General features: G+C 51.3%; 1 protein-coding gene across 2 annotated transcripts; it reads right to left on the bottom strand.

Annotated features, from left to right (window-relative positions):
- Positions 1–3,921: 3,921 nt before the first annotated feature.
- Positions 3,922–15,539, bottom strand: LOC114865670 (SNF-related serine/threonine-protein kinase-like). 2 transcript variants are annotated; one of them, XM_029166984.3, is made up of 8 exons: positions 15,290–15,539; positions 12,962–13,250; positions 12,674–12,892; positions 11,948–12,194; positions 8,317–8,458; positions 7,263–7,475; positions 6,824–6,958; positions 3,922–6,311 (listed from the first exon to the last, which is right to left on the bottom strand). In XM_029166984.3, the coding sequence occupies exons 2-8, from the start codon at positions 13,082–13,084 to the stop codon at positions 5,021–5,023; spliced, it is 2,370 nt and encodes a 789-aa protein (XP_029022817.1). In that variant the 5' UTR covers positions 13,085–13,250; positions 15,290–15,539; the 3' UTR covers positions 3,922–5,020. The 2 variants fall into 2 exon arrangements, with proteins under 2 accessions (XP_029022817.1, XP_040928802.1); XM_041072868.2 differs by lacking the exon at positions 15,290–15,539 and adding an exon at positions 13,334–13,754.
- Between the last annotated feature and the right edge of the window lie 1,656 nt (positions 15,540–17,195).

The raw sequence follows: 17,195 nt of genomic DNA, 5'->3' as shown, positions 1-17,195 counted from the left end.
GCTGTGGCTCATGTATTCTTGTACAGTAAGACTGGCATCATACTGGACAGTTCATCCCTTTAAAAAAATACTTTCTCAAGAGAATAATTAGAACTTGCACAAACACGCTGTTCCCTTTCTGACCTTCCACCCACTCTGTGAGATATGAGGGAGAAGTAAGTAGGGCAAAGGGCCGCTGACTTTTCCCGCAGCGCTTCTCCACAGACGGACCGACGTCGAGCGGCCAGCAGGTGGCGGCAGAGCAGCGGCGTGCGCGCGCCGCGCCGCGCCGCACGCGCTGCCCTCGCTGCGCCGCTCCTCTGGCGGGTGGGGAGGCGTGAACCTCACACGACGTGCCCTCACGTTCACACCGGAGTGAGTGACCTACTCTGGAGACCTGGACAGTGATGCTTTAAGAGCAGTATGACACTCGGCTCGCTGCGAAGTCATAACTGCAGTGACAGAATAGGGTCAGATGTGTGTTGGAATAAAAATAGGCCTTCGCTTTCACAGGGCTGATGAATAAAACTTAAACTATTGGTCCTTTTTCTTTTACACCTTGTTTGCTAGTGATAATTATGATTCCTGTTATTGTGTAACACTAAGCACGCTCCTATTAAATACTTATTATATTTGTTAAACCACAAGGCTTTAAAAAAAGAGCAGCCTGAGTGAGGATTAGCATGAGTTCTATTTTGACATGTTTGAATACAATGGATTTTGAAGCAGGGAAGCATTTAAGTTTCCACCAAACATAAACACACGCAATCAACTTTATTCAAATGTTGGCGTTACACAATGCACTGCCAACCATCAAAGAGCACATGAGCAGGATATATGTTATTCCTGCTTTCTCTGCCCGTCTGTCATTTCTGAGGCATCAAACCGGCCCATCCGAACTGTCTCCTGGCAACAGGGTAGCCACGGAGACCGAGTCTTTTGGCTCACCGACCTGCAGGAAGTGATGCTGCGGTTGGACGGGGTAATTATGGGTTGTTTGTTTTCCTGAAGACGCTGGCAGCAGAGAACATTCGTCGGGCTCTGCATGTGCACACACACATCGCGTCCGGGCCTCCGTCACGTAATGAGCCTTCAGGCTCATTCATCGCGTCTCCGTCGCCCCCTCAGTCACATGGCCGCGAAATCGTTTCATTACGAGCAAGTAAAACAAGTAGGGGAAAGCGACAGGAGCTTTCGTACTGGGTTTTCATGGAGCTGAAAGCTGGGAGGCCTAAAATAACTGCACATAAAAGGTGTCCGCGCACAGGAACACGCGGCTGCTTTGAGCCTATCAGCTCTCGGCCTATCTTTAATCAGCACCACCACATACAGATCTGCGCAGCCAACGCATCAGGAGCTCGCTTCGAAAAACCACCCGTGTCTGTTTTGATGCGCGAGACTGATTTCGCCGTTCTCTCTCATCACCGCGACCCACCGTTTTGGAACCAAAACGGGAGCTCGTTCGTCATTTTGGAAGAACAGTCGTGGAGTCGGCTCTGCTTAAATCTGTCCTGGTAACGACCCGTCGGACGGACCGCACTTATCTCTCCATCACCAGCCTGCTGACGGTGAAGTTCATCCTTCATGTGACAATCAAGCAGTGTAATGAGATAAACGCATCATGCGCAGGCCGCCCCACTCTCCTAGAGTCTCAGCTGAACAATTATAGTCTGTTTAAGCCTGACTGATGATATTTGCAGTCCAGAGATCTATTTTTACCCACAGAGGTGGCAGACACACTGACATTTGCACAATAAAAAGACACTATTTCTCTGAAGCCTGTGCAGCCAATATTAAAAGTAAAGGAAATATTGTTTGTTTGCATCTAGAAAGTTCGTTTGCTACCGTGCCCAGGATCCGAAAGGTGCAGTCACTTTCCCAGAACCCAGACATTATTATGCAGCGAGAGCACTTCGCAGAAGCTCACAGCTCTCACATTACACCGAAGGCGACGGCACCTAATGATCACAGCATTTCAATTCTGCCCGAGTGCGTCGGGAAGCAAAACTAACAGAGCCCGAGCCCGAGTCTGCCAGCTGGTTGGTTATTCTCTGCAGACGCAGCACGGGGGGAAAGCTGCCGACGCCATGGCTTCTCTTCACCTCGGGGAGGGAATGAAAAGCGCGCGAAGTGCCGCTGGGGCGCTTCCATTCGGGCTCAGGAGACGGCCCTTCGTGAGGGGCTGACGCTGGAGTGCTACTGATTCATAAAATCCCCTTAGACTGGTCATTTTCCCCTCCTCACTGAACCTATTGATCCCACAGACATGAATCTGGCCTCTGAGCTACTGGCTGCCACCAAACAAATAAGCAGTCGTCTCAAACGTTTGTTTGTATCGATTTTAAACTACGAGCGGTCCTTTGTTATTAAAAAAGAGGAGGGCAGTGATTTCCAGTGTTGTATTGTTTGTGTGCTCAAGTCGTTCTTGCTATTTGTTGGTAAACGTTACCTCATATTGACATCTTGCTGTAAAAATGGAGAAGGAAAATATTTCCCTCAGAAGTTTTCAAAGCGGGGTTGATGTTGATAGTACATTCATGAGGCGGTTACATTGTTTCCTAACGAGGTGACAGTTAAAGGGGATGAAACGTCTTCTCATGTTTCCGCTGAACTGGATCAATAGCTTCACGTGTTCCGGTTCAGAGCATGTTGTGTAGTCTGCGTTCAGATGTGCGGGATCTGTGTAAAATCCTCCTTCAGTGGATTTTCAGGCTGAGAATAGCACTGAGCTACACAGTAAGTGGACTGTAAACGTAAAGTTCCCCTAAAATACCTTTAAAAGATACATTTTACTTTCACTTTAGGACACAAAGATCAATTGTTAATTACTTCATAAATAAAGTTTAAATATAGAACTAAAATCAAAGGGCTGTATCTTGAGGAGGACCTCTGTGTCCCTGCTGACGTCCTTGTGATCAGATTCTCCAAACTAAAGTTGCTTCCACTCCCAGTCCGTGTAAAACCGGTTGATTTGATTTCTTGCCACGGTTTCATTATCTGAAGAATAGTTTTGCTGCTTTATGATTTCCCGTTCATCAGCAGTGCAGTGGCTGCTTGTGATCTGCAGCAGGGTTTAGACCTGGTACCGTGTTGTTTACCCAGACTGGGAAAAGTCACCGCTAATGAACGCTGGCCTTTAACTGGCTCCTCTCTCTCTTTCTGCCCATTAAACGCTTTGCTTTGGGGCCTGACAGTGTGTGACACACAGTGACACGAGCAGCTCATGTCCAGCAGTGATGCCTGGCAGGAAGTTTATCATTAATCACTTCCATCTTTTGAAGTAAGTATGGACGAGTTTAACCAGTTTTATCTGTTTTAGCTCAGTCAGTTTAGCCTATTGGTACTGACTAACTGCATGAGCTTTCTATAGCTGGCTTATAATTACAATTTCTTTCTGACCATCTAGTAAACATGAATCAGTCAATCAATATTCTCATGTAACTTGTGTGTGGACACCCTATATTCCCCACATCCACCTAGCTCCAGTCATATTAGGCCATGTGCTTTGTTGGTGGGATATTATGAATGTGTCAGTCTGTCACAGATGGAGGACTGAGGATTAACAGGATTTGACAGGAGTGAGTAGATGATTCTGGCACGTGACTTCATGCCCACACGACACCCTCCCTGTGAACGCCGTCCTCCGCGTTCCGGCCATTTTCTTCAACCCTGTCACCTGCTCATTTGTCTACGTGTCACTTGACGCGGCGTATGCGCTCAGACTGGTTCGCAGCTGTGAACGCGTTGCCCGTCTGCGTGTGCGTGCGTGCGACTAAGCCTCCGGGTCGCTTGGGTTCACGCGTCGACCCCTCGGAGCTCATCTGCCCTGATCTGATTTCCTCCCAGCCGGCTGATGTGGAGCAGTGGCCCAGATGTTGAACACAAACACAGCGGTGGACCGTTCAGCTCGATTGGATCGCACGAAGAAAACACAGTTCAAACTACATTCACATCATTTATTTTAATATATCTCTATCATATACATACAGTACAATATGCTCAAGACAGATTTTATGGCACATCCATATTTGTTGTACATTTTGCAGTCGCTGGTATTGCTGTGAGGCTACAGTAAAGTGACCGTCGGACTCTGCCAGGGAGACACAGCAGGGAGTCTTACACCTCCATGGGTTCAGGGGATGGTTGCTACAGAAAAACACATGCACTGTCAAGGTATATATTCCACTAGGGGCGGGTCACACATCCAGGTACACAGAGCGGTACGCGAAGGGGCGGCGTTGTCATGTTCTCTCGAACCCCCCTCACGTTGTTGTTTCAGTCTTGGAATATGCTACAACAGTGGCTACCGTGATCCTGGGAAGCTACAGGATGCACATGGTTTAGGTTCTACCCAGCAGTTGTTCAATTTAAAGCCGTTTGAACTTAAAGAGCTGCCATCGCATGGATGATGTGTCGTCTGTTTGGTGGAGATTTTAATTCAATTACTTAATTATTTCTCAGCTATAAACACAACTTGAGGTCTGGATTCAACCGAAACCTTGAATATCCGATAGAGGCGTGGAAAGGAAATGCAGTGTATTCAGGTTTCTACCGCAACACAACTTCATCGTCAATACTACGGGTACAGAGCACTGCTAGGAGGTTATTCACATATGTACAAACTCCACCGCGATGGTCATCCAGCAGGAACAAAACAACAGGTAAAACGATTGTCTCAAAAAATAAGTTAAAAAAATTATATAAAAAAAACCAGCAACAAAGTGCAAAAAGGGACAATATGTAACATGATACCAAAAACCTGTCTCAGCTTATTAGAGTGATGTCGGTGTGAACGGTGTCGATACTGTATATACATATGTGCATCCTCTCCACCCATATTTAATGGTCCCATTCTGTCCCAGTGGTCGGCTAATCTGCAGAAAGTGCTTCACATGCTTGCTTTGACAGCCAGTCTCCTCGTGTGTCTCTAAATGTGCAAACGCTGGCCTCGCCCAAATGAAAGGAAACGGCAACACATGTTTAAAGGATGCGAAGTGAGAGGAACCCGGACGCGCGGCGGCGGTGGCGGCGCCGGCGGCCGCTAGATGACCTGGCAGCAGCTGTGGGGGGCGGGGGTGCACAGCAGGCCGTCCTTGGGGCTCCGGTGGATGTTCACCGACAACGTCTTTTCGCTCAGCGGCATCTGCATCGCGCGGTTCTTCACGTTCCTGCGGTTCTCGCGGGCCAGGTCCAGCTCGCCGAGCCTCAGCGCGTCCGGGCAGGGCCCGTCCAGCAGCGGGTCGGCCGGCGCGTCGCCGGGCGGCGCCGGCCGGTACGGGTCGCCCCCCCGGGGCGACGGGCCGCCCAGCAGCGACACCTTGTCCAGGCTGCCGGTGGAGCCGCCCATGCACATCCTCCACACGGGCCGGTCCGGGTTGTCCCCGCCGGGCCCGCCGCCGCTGCCGCCGCCCCCTCCGCCCCCCGTCAAGTTGTGGAACTGGGAGCTCAGGCACAGGCTCATCAGCTTCAGGCTCTCCACCAGGCCGCTGGCCGCTTTGGCCGTGCCCTTGCCTTGGCCAGAACCCGATCCGGGACTGGCGCAGTTGGAGGGACCGTCCTGCTCCGCGCCCCGCTTCGCTCTGTTCTCCCTCCTGCCCCCTCCCTCGCCCACTTCTCCGCCGTCCTCCAGTCTGCTGTGACTCTCTGTGTCGTCGTCGCTAGTCTCTGAGCTGGGGGTGGAAAGCGCCACTGGCGCCGTTGCACTTTTGGGGGACGACATGAGCGCTGACGGCGACGGTACCCTAGAGTTCAGATTGAGGCTGAGGCTGGGTTTGGGTGGGCCCAGTCCACACAGCTCCCCTCCCTCATCCTCGTCCTCCTCTTCTTTATCCTCCTCGTGGATCTGATTCAGGATGGGAGCGCTCATACGCGACGTCAGCCGGTTTCCGGAGGAGCCCCCGGACGAGGAGGAGGAGGAGGCTTTGCAGCGAAGCACCACCTGAGGAGGCAGCGCACAGGGCGGCAGCCGCTTGTCCTCCAGCCCGTCCTCCTCCTCGTCCTCCTCCACGCTGAACAGGCTGGGACTACGGGGTTTGCACGGGCCCACTGAAGCCAAGGCGCCCAGCCTGAGGGCGTTGGAGTGCGGCTTTGCCAGGGGTCTGAGCCCCCTCTCCTGGTTCTGGCGGGTCGGCTGCTGTTGGCCGCTTGGCGACGGAGCGTGGTTCTCCTGGCGCTGGCTCACATCCAGCAGCGCCGTTTTGGGCCGGGGGCCTTTGTGGAGGCTCTCGGCACTGCGGGCGGGGGACTGAGGCCCGCCGGGGTGGGAGATGGCCGGACCCCCCAGGCCGTCAGTGACGTCCTGGTGAACATCCACTCTGGTGGGCCAGGATTGCCTGGAAGGTTACACACACGTGTTTAGATGACAATGCTGAGACTATCTGTGCTTAGTTGGGCCTGGTCTAAGTTAGCATGCAGCTGATAGTATGATAGTAGAAGAACAGAACGCTTTAGTTTCAAGAACAATTCAAGCAGCATATTATTTTCTCCATTTAAGGCCATAATAAGCAGAATATAAAATAAAGACACTATTAATACTTAACTATGTTTAAAACCACATTTAAAATCTATTTAATCAGTTGTTACATTGGGACTAATGTAATACATTACACAGTACTGACCCGACATTAACACTATACATACATTATATATACTTTTTGATCTTTCTGCTTCTGTGTTTCTATGTTGAAGGCGTAAATGCTCTCCAGATTTATGCAAATGCCGATCTGCAACTACTCATCTATCCTCAGTCTGTCACGCTTGTTGAAAGAAAAAGGCTCTGTCCGTCCATCTGCTGTCAGACTTGTTTTTGTTGGGCACTGACAGTGCAGCAGCCGCGTGTGCGTACCTGAACTGGGCCTTGCTGGGGCTGGGCGAGCGCGTCTGGCTGTGCTGCTCCTTCTCCTGCCTCTCCCTCAGCATCCTCTCGGCCAGCAGGAAGTAGGTGGCTGTGATGTGGTTGTACTGATTCGACTCCAGGGCCCTGAGAAAGATGAAAGGGGGAAATCAATTTGAATTCCACGGCCCATCCGCACACACACACACACACCTATCAACATCAGCACCAAACCCTGACAGTGAGTCAAAAGGAAGTGATGAGGATGGAGATTACATTTGACATGGCCACAGCTCCGGACTGACAGCCAGCTGGTTGTTAGCGGCAATTAAAGTGTTGATGACACTCAGCTGAGCTTCAGTTGGGCTGGTGAAGCGTGGCGAATGTTTAGAGATTGCACAGGAAATGCATGATGCATATTAATTTGTGCGTGTGTGGGGGGGGCACATACTCGGTTATGCTGTCCCGGTCTGCGATGCCCCCCAGCACCATGCGCTGAATGATGGAGCCGTGCTCCTCCTCCGACAGGCTGCGGTGGGAGACCAGAGGGGTGGACAGCTTGGTGGCCGGGGAGGGGTCCACGCCTCGGAGCCAGTCGTGGGCCTCGATCTCCTCCAGGGTCGCCCGCTGCTTGGGCTCCCTCTGCAGCATACGTCCTATAAGGCTGGAGGCAGAAATGGAGGACCAGGATGAGCTGTGCACCTGAGTGCGTCCTAGTGGGTATTATCAGCCAGCTGGGAGACACAGCCGATGACTGAGCCAGTGGTTGTGGAGCATGAATGAAGCAGCAGATGATGAGCAGCCAGTTCATGTGCATTAGTCTACCGCCACAGAGATGTTGAGTTTATGGCTTTAAAAACATTATTAACGATTATTATACACTTCTTTGTTTCTAAGAAGCACAACGTATCAACTCGCCAACACAGTTTTGGATCCTTAGCCTTGAAAAAGCTTTGTTTTTTTAAATCCTACCTGGGATTTAGCATAATACCGTCCAGGTCGGTGGAGTGACATCCAGGGATTTCATAAACAAGTAATCCCAGTTTTGTTTTTGCAGCATGTCTAAGCCACTGTAATGACCTTAACGGGCTAAATCATTCACACAGAACGGGAAGATGTGCTGTGGCCACATGGGTGAGCAATTTGTTCCGGGGCGCGAACACGCGGCGCGCGAGCCGGGCTCCGAGCCAACACGCCAAAATGCAGAAGCGCCGCCCGAAAACGAGGCGTTCGCTCGGCCACAGCCGGCGCCCAGCTTCCCCCCGCTCCGCTCTGACGCACCGCGCGGCCCTCCCGGTGTTAAAAATAGAGGGTCGATTTTAAGGGGGTGCATTAGATCCACTTAACTGCGGAGCCGCTGACTGCAGCGCCGGGCGAAGGCAGGACAACGAGGGGCGAGCGGAGGAGCGGCCGCTCTCTTCACACATCTATAAACATGAAATATGCAGCACCTGCAGAGTACTCGGCCCATCTGTGTCGGGGATGTGTGCGTGCGGGCTACTCACTCTCTGCATGCATGGGAGATGTGCTGAGGCACCGTGTATTTGCAGTCCATGATCATAGTGAGCGTCTCGCTGTCGTTAGCCTCCTGGAAGGGGGGCTGACCACAGACCAGCATGAACAGGATCACCCCCAGACTCCAGATATCTGCAGAGACACAGGCAGAATCGTAATCCTTGAGTGCACTCGACGCGGAAGCCGCAGAAATGATACAAACAAGGACGACAGGGCGGAACATTAAAGCGCATATGTCCGTCCTGCTCAGTGACCTAGATAGAGCAAACGGGAGCCGTCTCCCTCCACAGTTCAAATGAAGCTCAGATCACGTTCCGTCGGAGCCGTTGGCGCGAACGTGCTCACGCTCATGACACGCGTGCACTCCCCACGCAGACACGCAGCGCCGGGAAAGTGGGTTAACGCGTTCACCCCCCCAAAGCGTCACGCAAATGCTAATTTTCTGGTCCGATTAGCCGTTTTAAAAGAGCATCGTCGGGCTCCGGTCGGCCGGACGCTCCACTGACACACATTCAGCAGACGTGGCGACCGCGAGCGGCGCCCGGCGCGCTGACCCCTTTCTCCAAAGCCTGTTCGGGGAAAGTGAGGCCAGGTGCCGAGAGTGAAATTTAACAAGGGAATCATAGAGGTGGCTGAAGACAAGAAGGGGTTGGCTTCACGCCGTCTGACGTGAGCTAAACGCTGAGGGTCCTGTTCAGAGAAGAGACAGCTGCTTCGAGGGGGAAACAGTAGTTAAACAGATTGTGTGGTTTCCTGAGCCCAGCAAACACACAGTGAGTTGGGATTGTGTGTGTAATCTAGTATTAGCTGCTCACTCGTCCCCTGGTATTTGCAAAATGTCAAAAACCATTGGGTTTATTTCTAAATTCCCTCTTCGTTCTGGTAAATCAACTGCTCGGCTGAACTTAGGTGTGTCTCGTCTCGTCTCGTCTCGTCTACGTTGCATTATCCAGTCAAACGAGATTTATTGTTAGTGCCTCTTATAAAAGTGTAAATGTCGACGGGTGTTATGTAAAGCGTCGCTGTCGGAGGGAGAGGGAGTGAGTTATGAGGAGCAAAAGCCGCGTGTACAGTGTGTTCGAGAGGTCACTGTTTCATCTCCCTTCACTTCACCAGTAAACCCAGCATGCCAGGAGGCTGTTGTCATGGCTACAACATACTGTACATCACATTACAGCTTATCTCACTCTGGCGACTGTGACATTGATGTCAAAGCTTCAATGGGCCGAATTCCTATTGGACGCTTCTATTGTACATATTATAACCAAAACACAGTAGGTGCAACACGTTCGCGTCTGACCTTGAACCCACGCTGCACTCGTTCAACTTTACTGCGACGCAGTCAGAGACGTACTAAACGGGATGAAACGGGGGGGTTTATGGTCCCCTGCATCCCCGCTGGTACGTCTTCGTGTCGCTTCCCGTTGCCAGGACGCGCTGTCGCTTTCAATCTGGTGGAGCGAAGCGCCAGTTCACTGTGGGTGGCGAGTATTTATTGCTCCGAAGCTGCGAAGGCGCGTCTCCGAGCCGCCGGCGGAGGGAGCGAGCGCCGCTGCAGTCCCCACCACATTACCCCCAGCCAAAGTATCCTAGCAACCGTGACCCTGCTCCATCATTATTTGCGTCAGCCGTCCACCAAACTTCCTTCCTCCAGAACTTTATTTTTAAACCCGGCCGCTGACACCTCTCTCGGAAAATAACGCGGTTCGCGTCTGTGCACGTTAGCATCGCTCGTGCTAACGACGCCGGCGACAGCTGGGAGTGTAAACATCCGTTCCTCGCCGCGTTTCCACACTAATTGCTTTTCCTGAGAAGAAGAAGAACCACACCTTACATGTTTGAGCCACAGGCGGGACCGTTCAGCATGCTCCTCACAGCCTTACGCAACGTCTTTGGCCTTAGAGGCATTAAAACCTGTCACACAGACGTGCTCTGATGAATTGGAAAAGTGCAGCTTGTGGTTCTGGAGAACAGAAAATAGACAGGCTTCTTTTCGGAGCATTTATTAGTCCGTGATCTGCTTCCAAAAGTGCCACACTCCACTAAATCTGGGATTTGCACCCATTTTTGGCAAAGAAATCAATTTGTAAGTGTTTTTGTTTGCTTTTCCTGCAGATGGATCATCAGTCCGTCGTGAATTTACCTTTAGAGCCGGGAAATGTGACATAAACTGAGCAATTAATCAACAGAGCAGCTGCAGACGATCATGTGAAACTGTGACGATCGAGCTGAAAAGCACTCGACACGTTGGATTAATATATGAATGTGGCCTTTTGCCGCTCGGAGCGTGTGGCTCCTGCTAATTGGCTCCTCCTGCGCGTCCTGCAGGACCGACTTTGGGGCGACCTTCTCGCTCCTATTTTGGACGCTCGCTTTATCCTAAATTATTTCCAGCGCTTCCTCAAAAGGGTCTAAACCGCGCGGGCTCCAGCGGGCGCCAGGCGAGGACAGCCTCTTTATCTCTGCGACGGACTGGGCCGCCGGCCACCTGGCACGCGGCCAGCTGAACTCAGCACCCTGTGCTGTCAGCGGGTCCGTGACCCTCAGAGCCCCCACCACCACCACCACCAAGGCTGCCGGGCTCCGCTCGGCCCGGTCCACGTCAGGCTACGCCGGCGACGGACTCGCACAGCACCACATCCCGACTGGGAGGATAATCCATGCAATCAAAACATCATCATCTCAGCTGAATGAACAGCACACGCACGCGCGCGCCGGCATCTGACTCGTCATGTGGGTCAGGAGCTCAGACAGGCTTTTACAGGACAGCTGACCTCACACACGCGGCCACTCCCACCGTCAGATGACGGCCGGCGACTACTGCCTCGGTGCCGCACAAGCGGAGGCAGCAGGAGGAAAACAGCCACTGCAAACGCACTCAGTCAGAAAACACAAAATGCTTCTCTGTGGCTCCTGCATCGCTCTGACGCAGTGGCCTCTGGGTAGAAAGAGGGACTGCTGATGCTTCCTCTCACTCTGCCTGCTTTCCTCCTGTCTTTCTTGTAACACACACACACACACACACACACACACACACACACACACACACACACACACACACACACACACACACACACACACACACACACACACACACACCACCTCCTCAATCGGCATGCCTTCATTTCATTTCTTTTCCATTGCATTTTAATTTGACATCCAAGCTGCGGTTCGGGGCCGCCATCGCTGCCACGCGTTGACAATAAATGCGCGGCTGCTGCAGCCACATGCGGCGAGGCTGCTGAGACAGCGCAAGGAAACCAATTTCCAGCGTGATCTGATAGCAGATTTTATTACACACGGAAAGGCAGTGGCTGCCGGCGAAAGTACGCCGCAGGCAGCAATAAACCGGAGCCGTAGGACCGCAGCGGCGCGGATTAACGCGGCGCTCGATGCATGAACATGTTCTGAACTTTGAGCGCCTCGTCTCGATCCATCAGCTGTGAGATAAGCCTGTCAGTGTCTGTCTAAAGTACACACATAGAACAGAGGGATCACTAGAGCCGCAGTAGGTCACAGAGAGGCACAGACTGAGCGTATAACCCATATAAATCACTGATAGATCAGCAGCGCCGCCTCCCCGCTGCGTTACCCAGAACCCCCTCCTCCCCTCAGACTCACCCACAGCGGGAGCGTCGTACTCGTCTCCCAGCAGTATCTCGGGCGCGGAGTAGGCCAGCGAGCCGCAGGAGGTGTTGAGCGTCTTGCCGGGCTGGAAGCGGTTGCTGAAGCCGAAGTCGGTGAGCTTCACGACGCCCTGCTTCTCGAAGAACACCACGTTCTCGGGCTTCAGGTCCCGGTGCACCACGTGCAGCCGGTGGCAGTAGGAGATGGCGTGGACGATCTGGGCGAAGTAGCACTTGGCCACCTGGTGCGAAAGAGACAGCGACACCAATTACAGTTAATAATATACAGGCGACAAATACTGGATGTCTACATAAACAACTGCTTGCTATTATGAGGCCATATCAAGGTCAAAAGGTCACAAAACAATATGTGAACTATGTAGATACAACAGAAAACTGTCCTAAAAAATGTCTAATCTCTGTATTATAACAAATACCACACATATTTTATTCTATTTATAACTGACCTGCTTACAGGCTCCCTTCTTATGCAACACCAAGTGGTCACACACCCTCCATAAAAAGTCGCTAGACTCGCAGCAGAGCTCCACAGCGTCTCATAACGCTGATAACGCTCTGCGTAGCGAACCTTTCACCTGTCCTTCACAGCGACCGTCAGCAACCAGACTCGTACCGAGGGCGAGTCCACGGTCCGGGCCGCTCCTCACCTCTGCATCCACTGGTTAATAAACGCCGGCTGAGGGCGCCGGGCGCCACTCACCTCCTCGCTGAGGCCCCCGTCGTGCTTCATGATGCAGTCGTACATGTCGCCCCCGTCCCCCAGCTCCAGGATGAGGTAGAGCTTGGTGGCCGTGTCGATGACCTCGTACAGGCGCACCACGTTGGGGTGCTGCACCATCTTCATGCACCGCACCTCCTGGAAGAGGTGGCCCCGCGCCACCGGGTCCAGCTTGGTCTTGTCTATCACCTTCACCGCCACCTGAGGGACGCAAACAGGTGAGCGGCGTCTGCGGCGCCTCCAGGCGAGGACGCGAACGCGAGGACGCACCTTTTCCCCGGTGAAGACGTGCCGGGCCAGTTTGACCACGGCGAAGTGCCCCCGGCCCAGCGTCTTGTCCAGGTCGTAGAGGCCGGCGATCTTGCCGTCGTGGTGGCGCTTGAGCCCCGCCATGGCCGCCGGCGGAGGGGGTGGGAGCGGCTGCCTCGTCGTCCTCTGCTCGGCTCCTGTCAGTCGTCCATGTCGTCCCCGTTAAACCGACCTTAAGTGAGGTTCGCGTCTGGGTTCGTCTGCAGTGCCGTCGCTGATCCACTTAGTTCAATCCCATATTCCTGTGGACCTGAGGGTATAAATATTGCAAAAAAAAATCAATATTGACCCTTTTATACTGACGATGTTACGCTTCAATAAATCTTTGCTAACTGAATCGCTGCTTTGGAGCAAATCCTGCCAAACCCTGGGTCATGAGCTCATCTGATGAACTGAGACCACATTCCCTCAGCATTACTGTCTGACGTTGGAGGGAATCCAAATGTTGTGCCCACGGCAGAGGTTCCCACAGAGCAAGATGGCGTCCGGCTGCGTTGCATGACATCCAGAGATTTGCCGTTCTTTGGTTGCGCAGGGCTCGCGCGGCGCTCCGTCCCCCCCCCCGGAAACCGACGCGCGACGCTGGATCTTGCTCAACGGCTCTAATTGTGCAACGGTGCCTCCAGGGGAGGCTCGGCATTCCGCTTCTCAGTAAAAGCACACGGCGTACACTCCGAACATTCCTCCGACATGATCACCTGGGTGCGTCCCGCTCACCTGAACGAACAGGAGGCCAAACGGCCGTTGCCATGGAGCACACACCTAGCGACGACGCCGGGCAACATGGAACAATGACAACACCTCCAACGCAGCGGGAGTGTGGCTGCTTCACTGACACGGCGCCAGTCGGTTTTTATTCAATCCTCACTTGGATGATTGTAACTGTGAGTCGCTTCTCTTATAATAGGCTGACATCTCTATCGCTGTCTGCTCCGTCTCACACACACACACACACACACACACACACACAGGGCCTCCGTCTGTGCCTCGCTGACACCGACAACACGTAGGTGTCAACGTTTAAACTGAAAAGCAGAACACACACACAAGCACATATGAGACCAACGTGTCCCACATAGCTGTGACACAGCAGACGGGCTCAGAGGAAGGTTAGGTAAGATCACCACAGCAGCTCAGGCAAACTAAGGTATTAGCTCATTAGTGAATGACTAAATCCAGAAGCTCTTATTCGCCACGAGAACGTGTGTGTAATCGCTTGATCACATTGGAAGGTGATGAGCTACAAGCTGAATGGGAGTTTGGCGTCTTAGTTGCACATGCGGCCAAGGCTCTGGTCCCGCTGACGCGTCAGAACCCTCCACGCCCCGGACCCGGGTGGGTCGCGTAGCCGCTAACAGGTGCTGACAGCGTCCTGATTTACAAAGGCAGTGGCTTGTGCGTGTGTGTGTGTGTGTGTGTGTGTGTGTGTGTGTGTGTGTGTATGTGTGTGTGTGTGTGTGTGTGTGTGTGTGTGTGTATGCACACAAGACACACATTACGGGGTCAAGGGCCTGTCATAAGAGCTGCTGCGCTCTCACGGCAGTAAAATCCAAGATATGACCGCGGGGGTTATCAGGTCTGAGCTTCGCCAGGTTCCTGCTGGAACGTTTGCTTAAGATATGAATGCACGAAAGGAAGCAAACACAGTCTGTGGTTTTGCATGGAAGGTCTGAGACTTCAGGCAAAAGCACATCTTTAATTCCTTCCAGTAATTTATAAGGTCCTTATAATTTACTAGTGAGCCCCTGGAGGGGATCCTACAAATGACTGGAGGTGATATGGTGATATTGCTGGAGTTATACTAGATCCTTTATTAACATACTGGACACAACACACACATACTATAACATACATCCCCATGAGTTTATTATAGGACTGTAATTAAGATGCGTGTAAAGCCACAACATCATCGCAGGTCCTGAATATCACAGGCTGCTCATTCACCACACATATAACATTTCACAAGACTGATGTGACATTAAAAGCCACACTTCACAGGAATCAGCTATTTATGGGGTATTTATCCAGTGCTCGCGTCCCTCCGGGCCCATATGGGACCCTGCTCCACTGTCAACACGCCTGCTGGCTGCGTCCACAATAACATGACAGTGCAGCGCAGCCTGCGCCAGCGGCTCACACATGGAAGCTGTGAAGACACGGGCAGCATGCTGAAAGGATGCGCGGTAAACACGCGCCCCCACCGACGCACAACAACCCGCGCGGGCTCACGCATGTCACTACACGGGCCCCGCACCGTCAGCCCGCGCGCCGCACACAAGTCCTACTCACCGACAGAGGAATCCGAGCAGGCGCCGGCCGTCCGATCGGGTGCCTTCAAAGCTGCGGGAGCGTGCGGGGGGCTCCGGGCGGTGAGCTGCGTGATTCAAGGCGCGTGGAAATCCGCGGCGGTTCACTTACACACGCGATAGCGACTAACAGCAAACCGGACACGGATTGTTCTAAAGGTTCCCTGTGTAAATCAGTCGCCCTGTCAACTGAGCCTCTCTCTTTCTCTTTCCCTCTCTCTCTCTTCTGCACCTTCAAAATCGTCAAGCGAGCACAGACGCGAGCTAAATACAGGAAAGCATACTTTCAAGATAAAACAACGTTAGCTTGAAAACGTTTTTATATACGAATTTAACTAATGCTATATTTAATTTTATAACCACACATACATTTTACAATGATCACATTTTAAAATGATAAGCGAGAGATTTAAAAGGTGTGAATTTTTTTCTTTTGAATAGTTCATTACAGAATAATGTACAATTAAAACAGGTGGAGTAAGAAGGCTTATTTTGCATATTTCTGGATACTCATACTTATACATATAAATAAGAACAGGTTACAGAAAGCAAAATAGTTTTAAAAAAATCTAAAATCTAAATAGCCTTCTTCGCTATCTTTCAGCTCCACTTTCTTCTGAGGACATAAAATGGTCGCACTGTGACCGTTATTTTGAAGGACTAATCTCTGGTTTCCGGTGCTGTTGCTTCTGAATGACAGCTCTATCATCACTGCGCATCGGCGCTGTAGATCTGTGACGTCAGAACTACGCTCGCAGAAGAGCGTGTTTATCAGGCCCCGTTTTAAAAAACACTACCTTCACAATATTTGCCTCTACCGCGTTCTGTTCATGGTGGAATCATAACAGTACGAGAGCAAATCCACGTGGGGTCAACATGAATCATGGTGGTGCTGCTGCTGGTGAGAGGGGAGGTGCGCTGGCATCACTGTATGCGCCCGTTCTGTTCTGCACCAGCTGGGCAATGTCCAACAGCGTTATGTAATATTTACAAGCTTCTCTGGGAGACTGAAAGTGGAACCTGTGACAGAGCCTCCCACTGTGTCGTCCCTTTCAGTCAGAACATCACATTATTTGATGATCACTCTCACTCAAGTCAAAGCAATTAGTGCCAGGATGGTTTGTGAGGTGATGCGCCCCCAGTACATACATTATTTCTATTTATCGTCATAACCTGGCAGCACAATGGATTTTCCAAGTATTCAGGTGCATAGACAAACAACAAAGGCCTTGGTTTTCTCATTCAGTGAAAACAAGCGGCTTTGCTTCGCTAGCCGTTACCGCCACCTAGTGGACATTCAGCAGAAATGATGAAAACTCACTCGAGTTGGTTAGAACGTAGATCAGGGCCTTTTCTTACTCTTGATTATATGCAGTCGAGGCCGAAATTATTCATACCCTGGCAAATTGTGACTTAAAGTTACTTCTATTCAACTGTTATTTTTTTTAAAACCAGAAATGAATTATCTTCTCCAAATAAAAGCTAATAGGACGATGCACCAGAGGCATCATTGTGAAAAGATTGCTTTTACATTTGAACAAAAACTTTTTTTAACTTCTAATGAATAAAAAAGCCTTTGAGTGTTAAAGCAATCAAACAGTTTTATATTTGCTGACTGGCTTCTTGCATCTCTCCACTGGTATTTTTGCCAGTGGAGAGATGCAAGAGCATCCTAAATAAAACATGAGTAATATTTTTACATTTATACATTCATTTGTAAATTCATACTTGCGTAACTTCCAGTAAAACATTGCTAGTTAAATAAGAGTAACTTGGTACCAAGAATTTTGGAGGGATATGAATAATTTTGGCTTGACTGTATACACCTCATCTTTAATTTGGAGAATGGTTTGTTGCAGTTACCATTTGTTTTTTAAAGTTATAACAAG

This window comes from Betta splendens, chromosome 11 (assembly GCF_900634795.4).
Source record: "Betta splendens chromosome 11, fBetSpl5.4, whole genome shotgun sequence".
NCBI classification, from domain to species: domain Eukaryota; kingdom Metazoa; phylum Chordata; class Actinopteri; order Anabantiformes; family Osphronemidae; genus Betta; species Betta splendens.
Note: the sequence above shows the minus strand (reverse complement) of the source record. Positions and strands in the feature narration are given on the sequence as shown.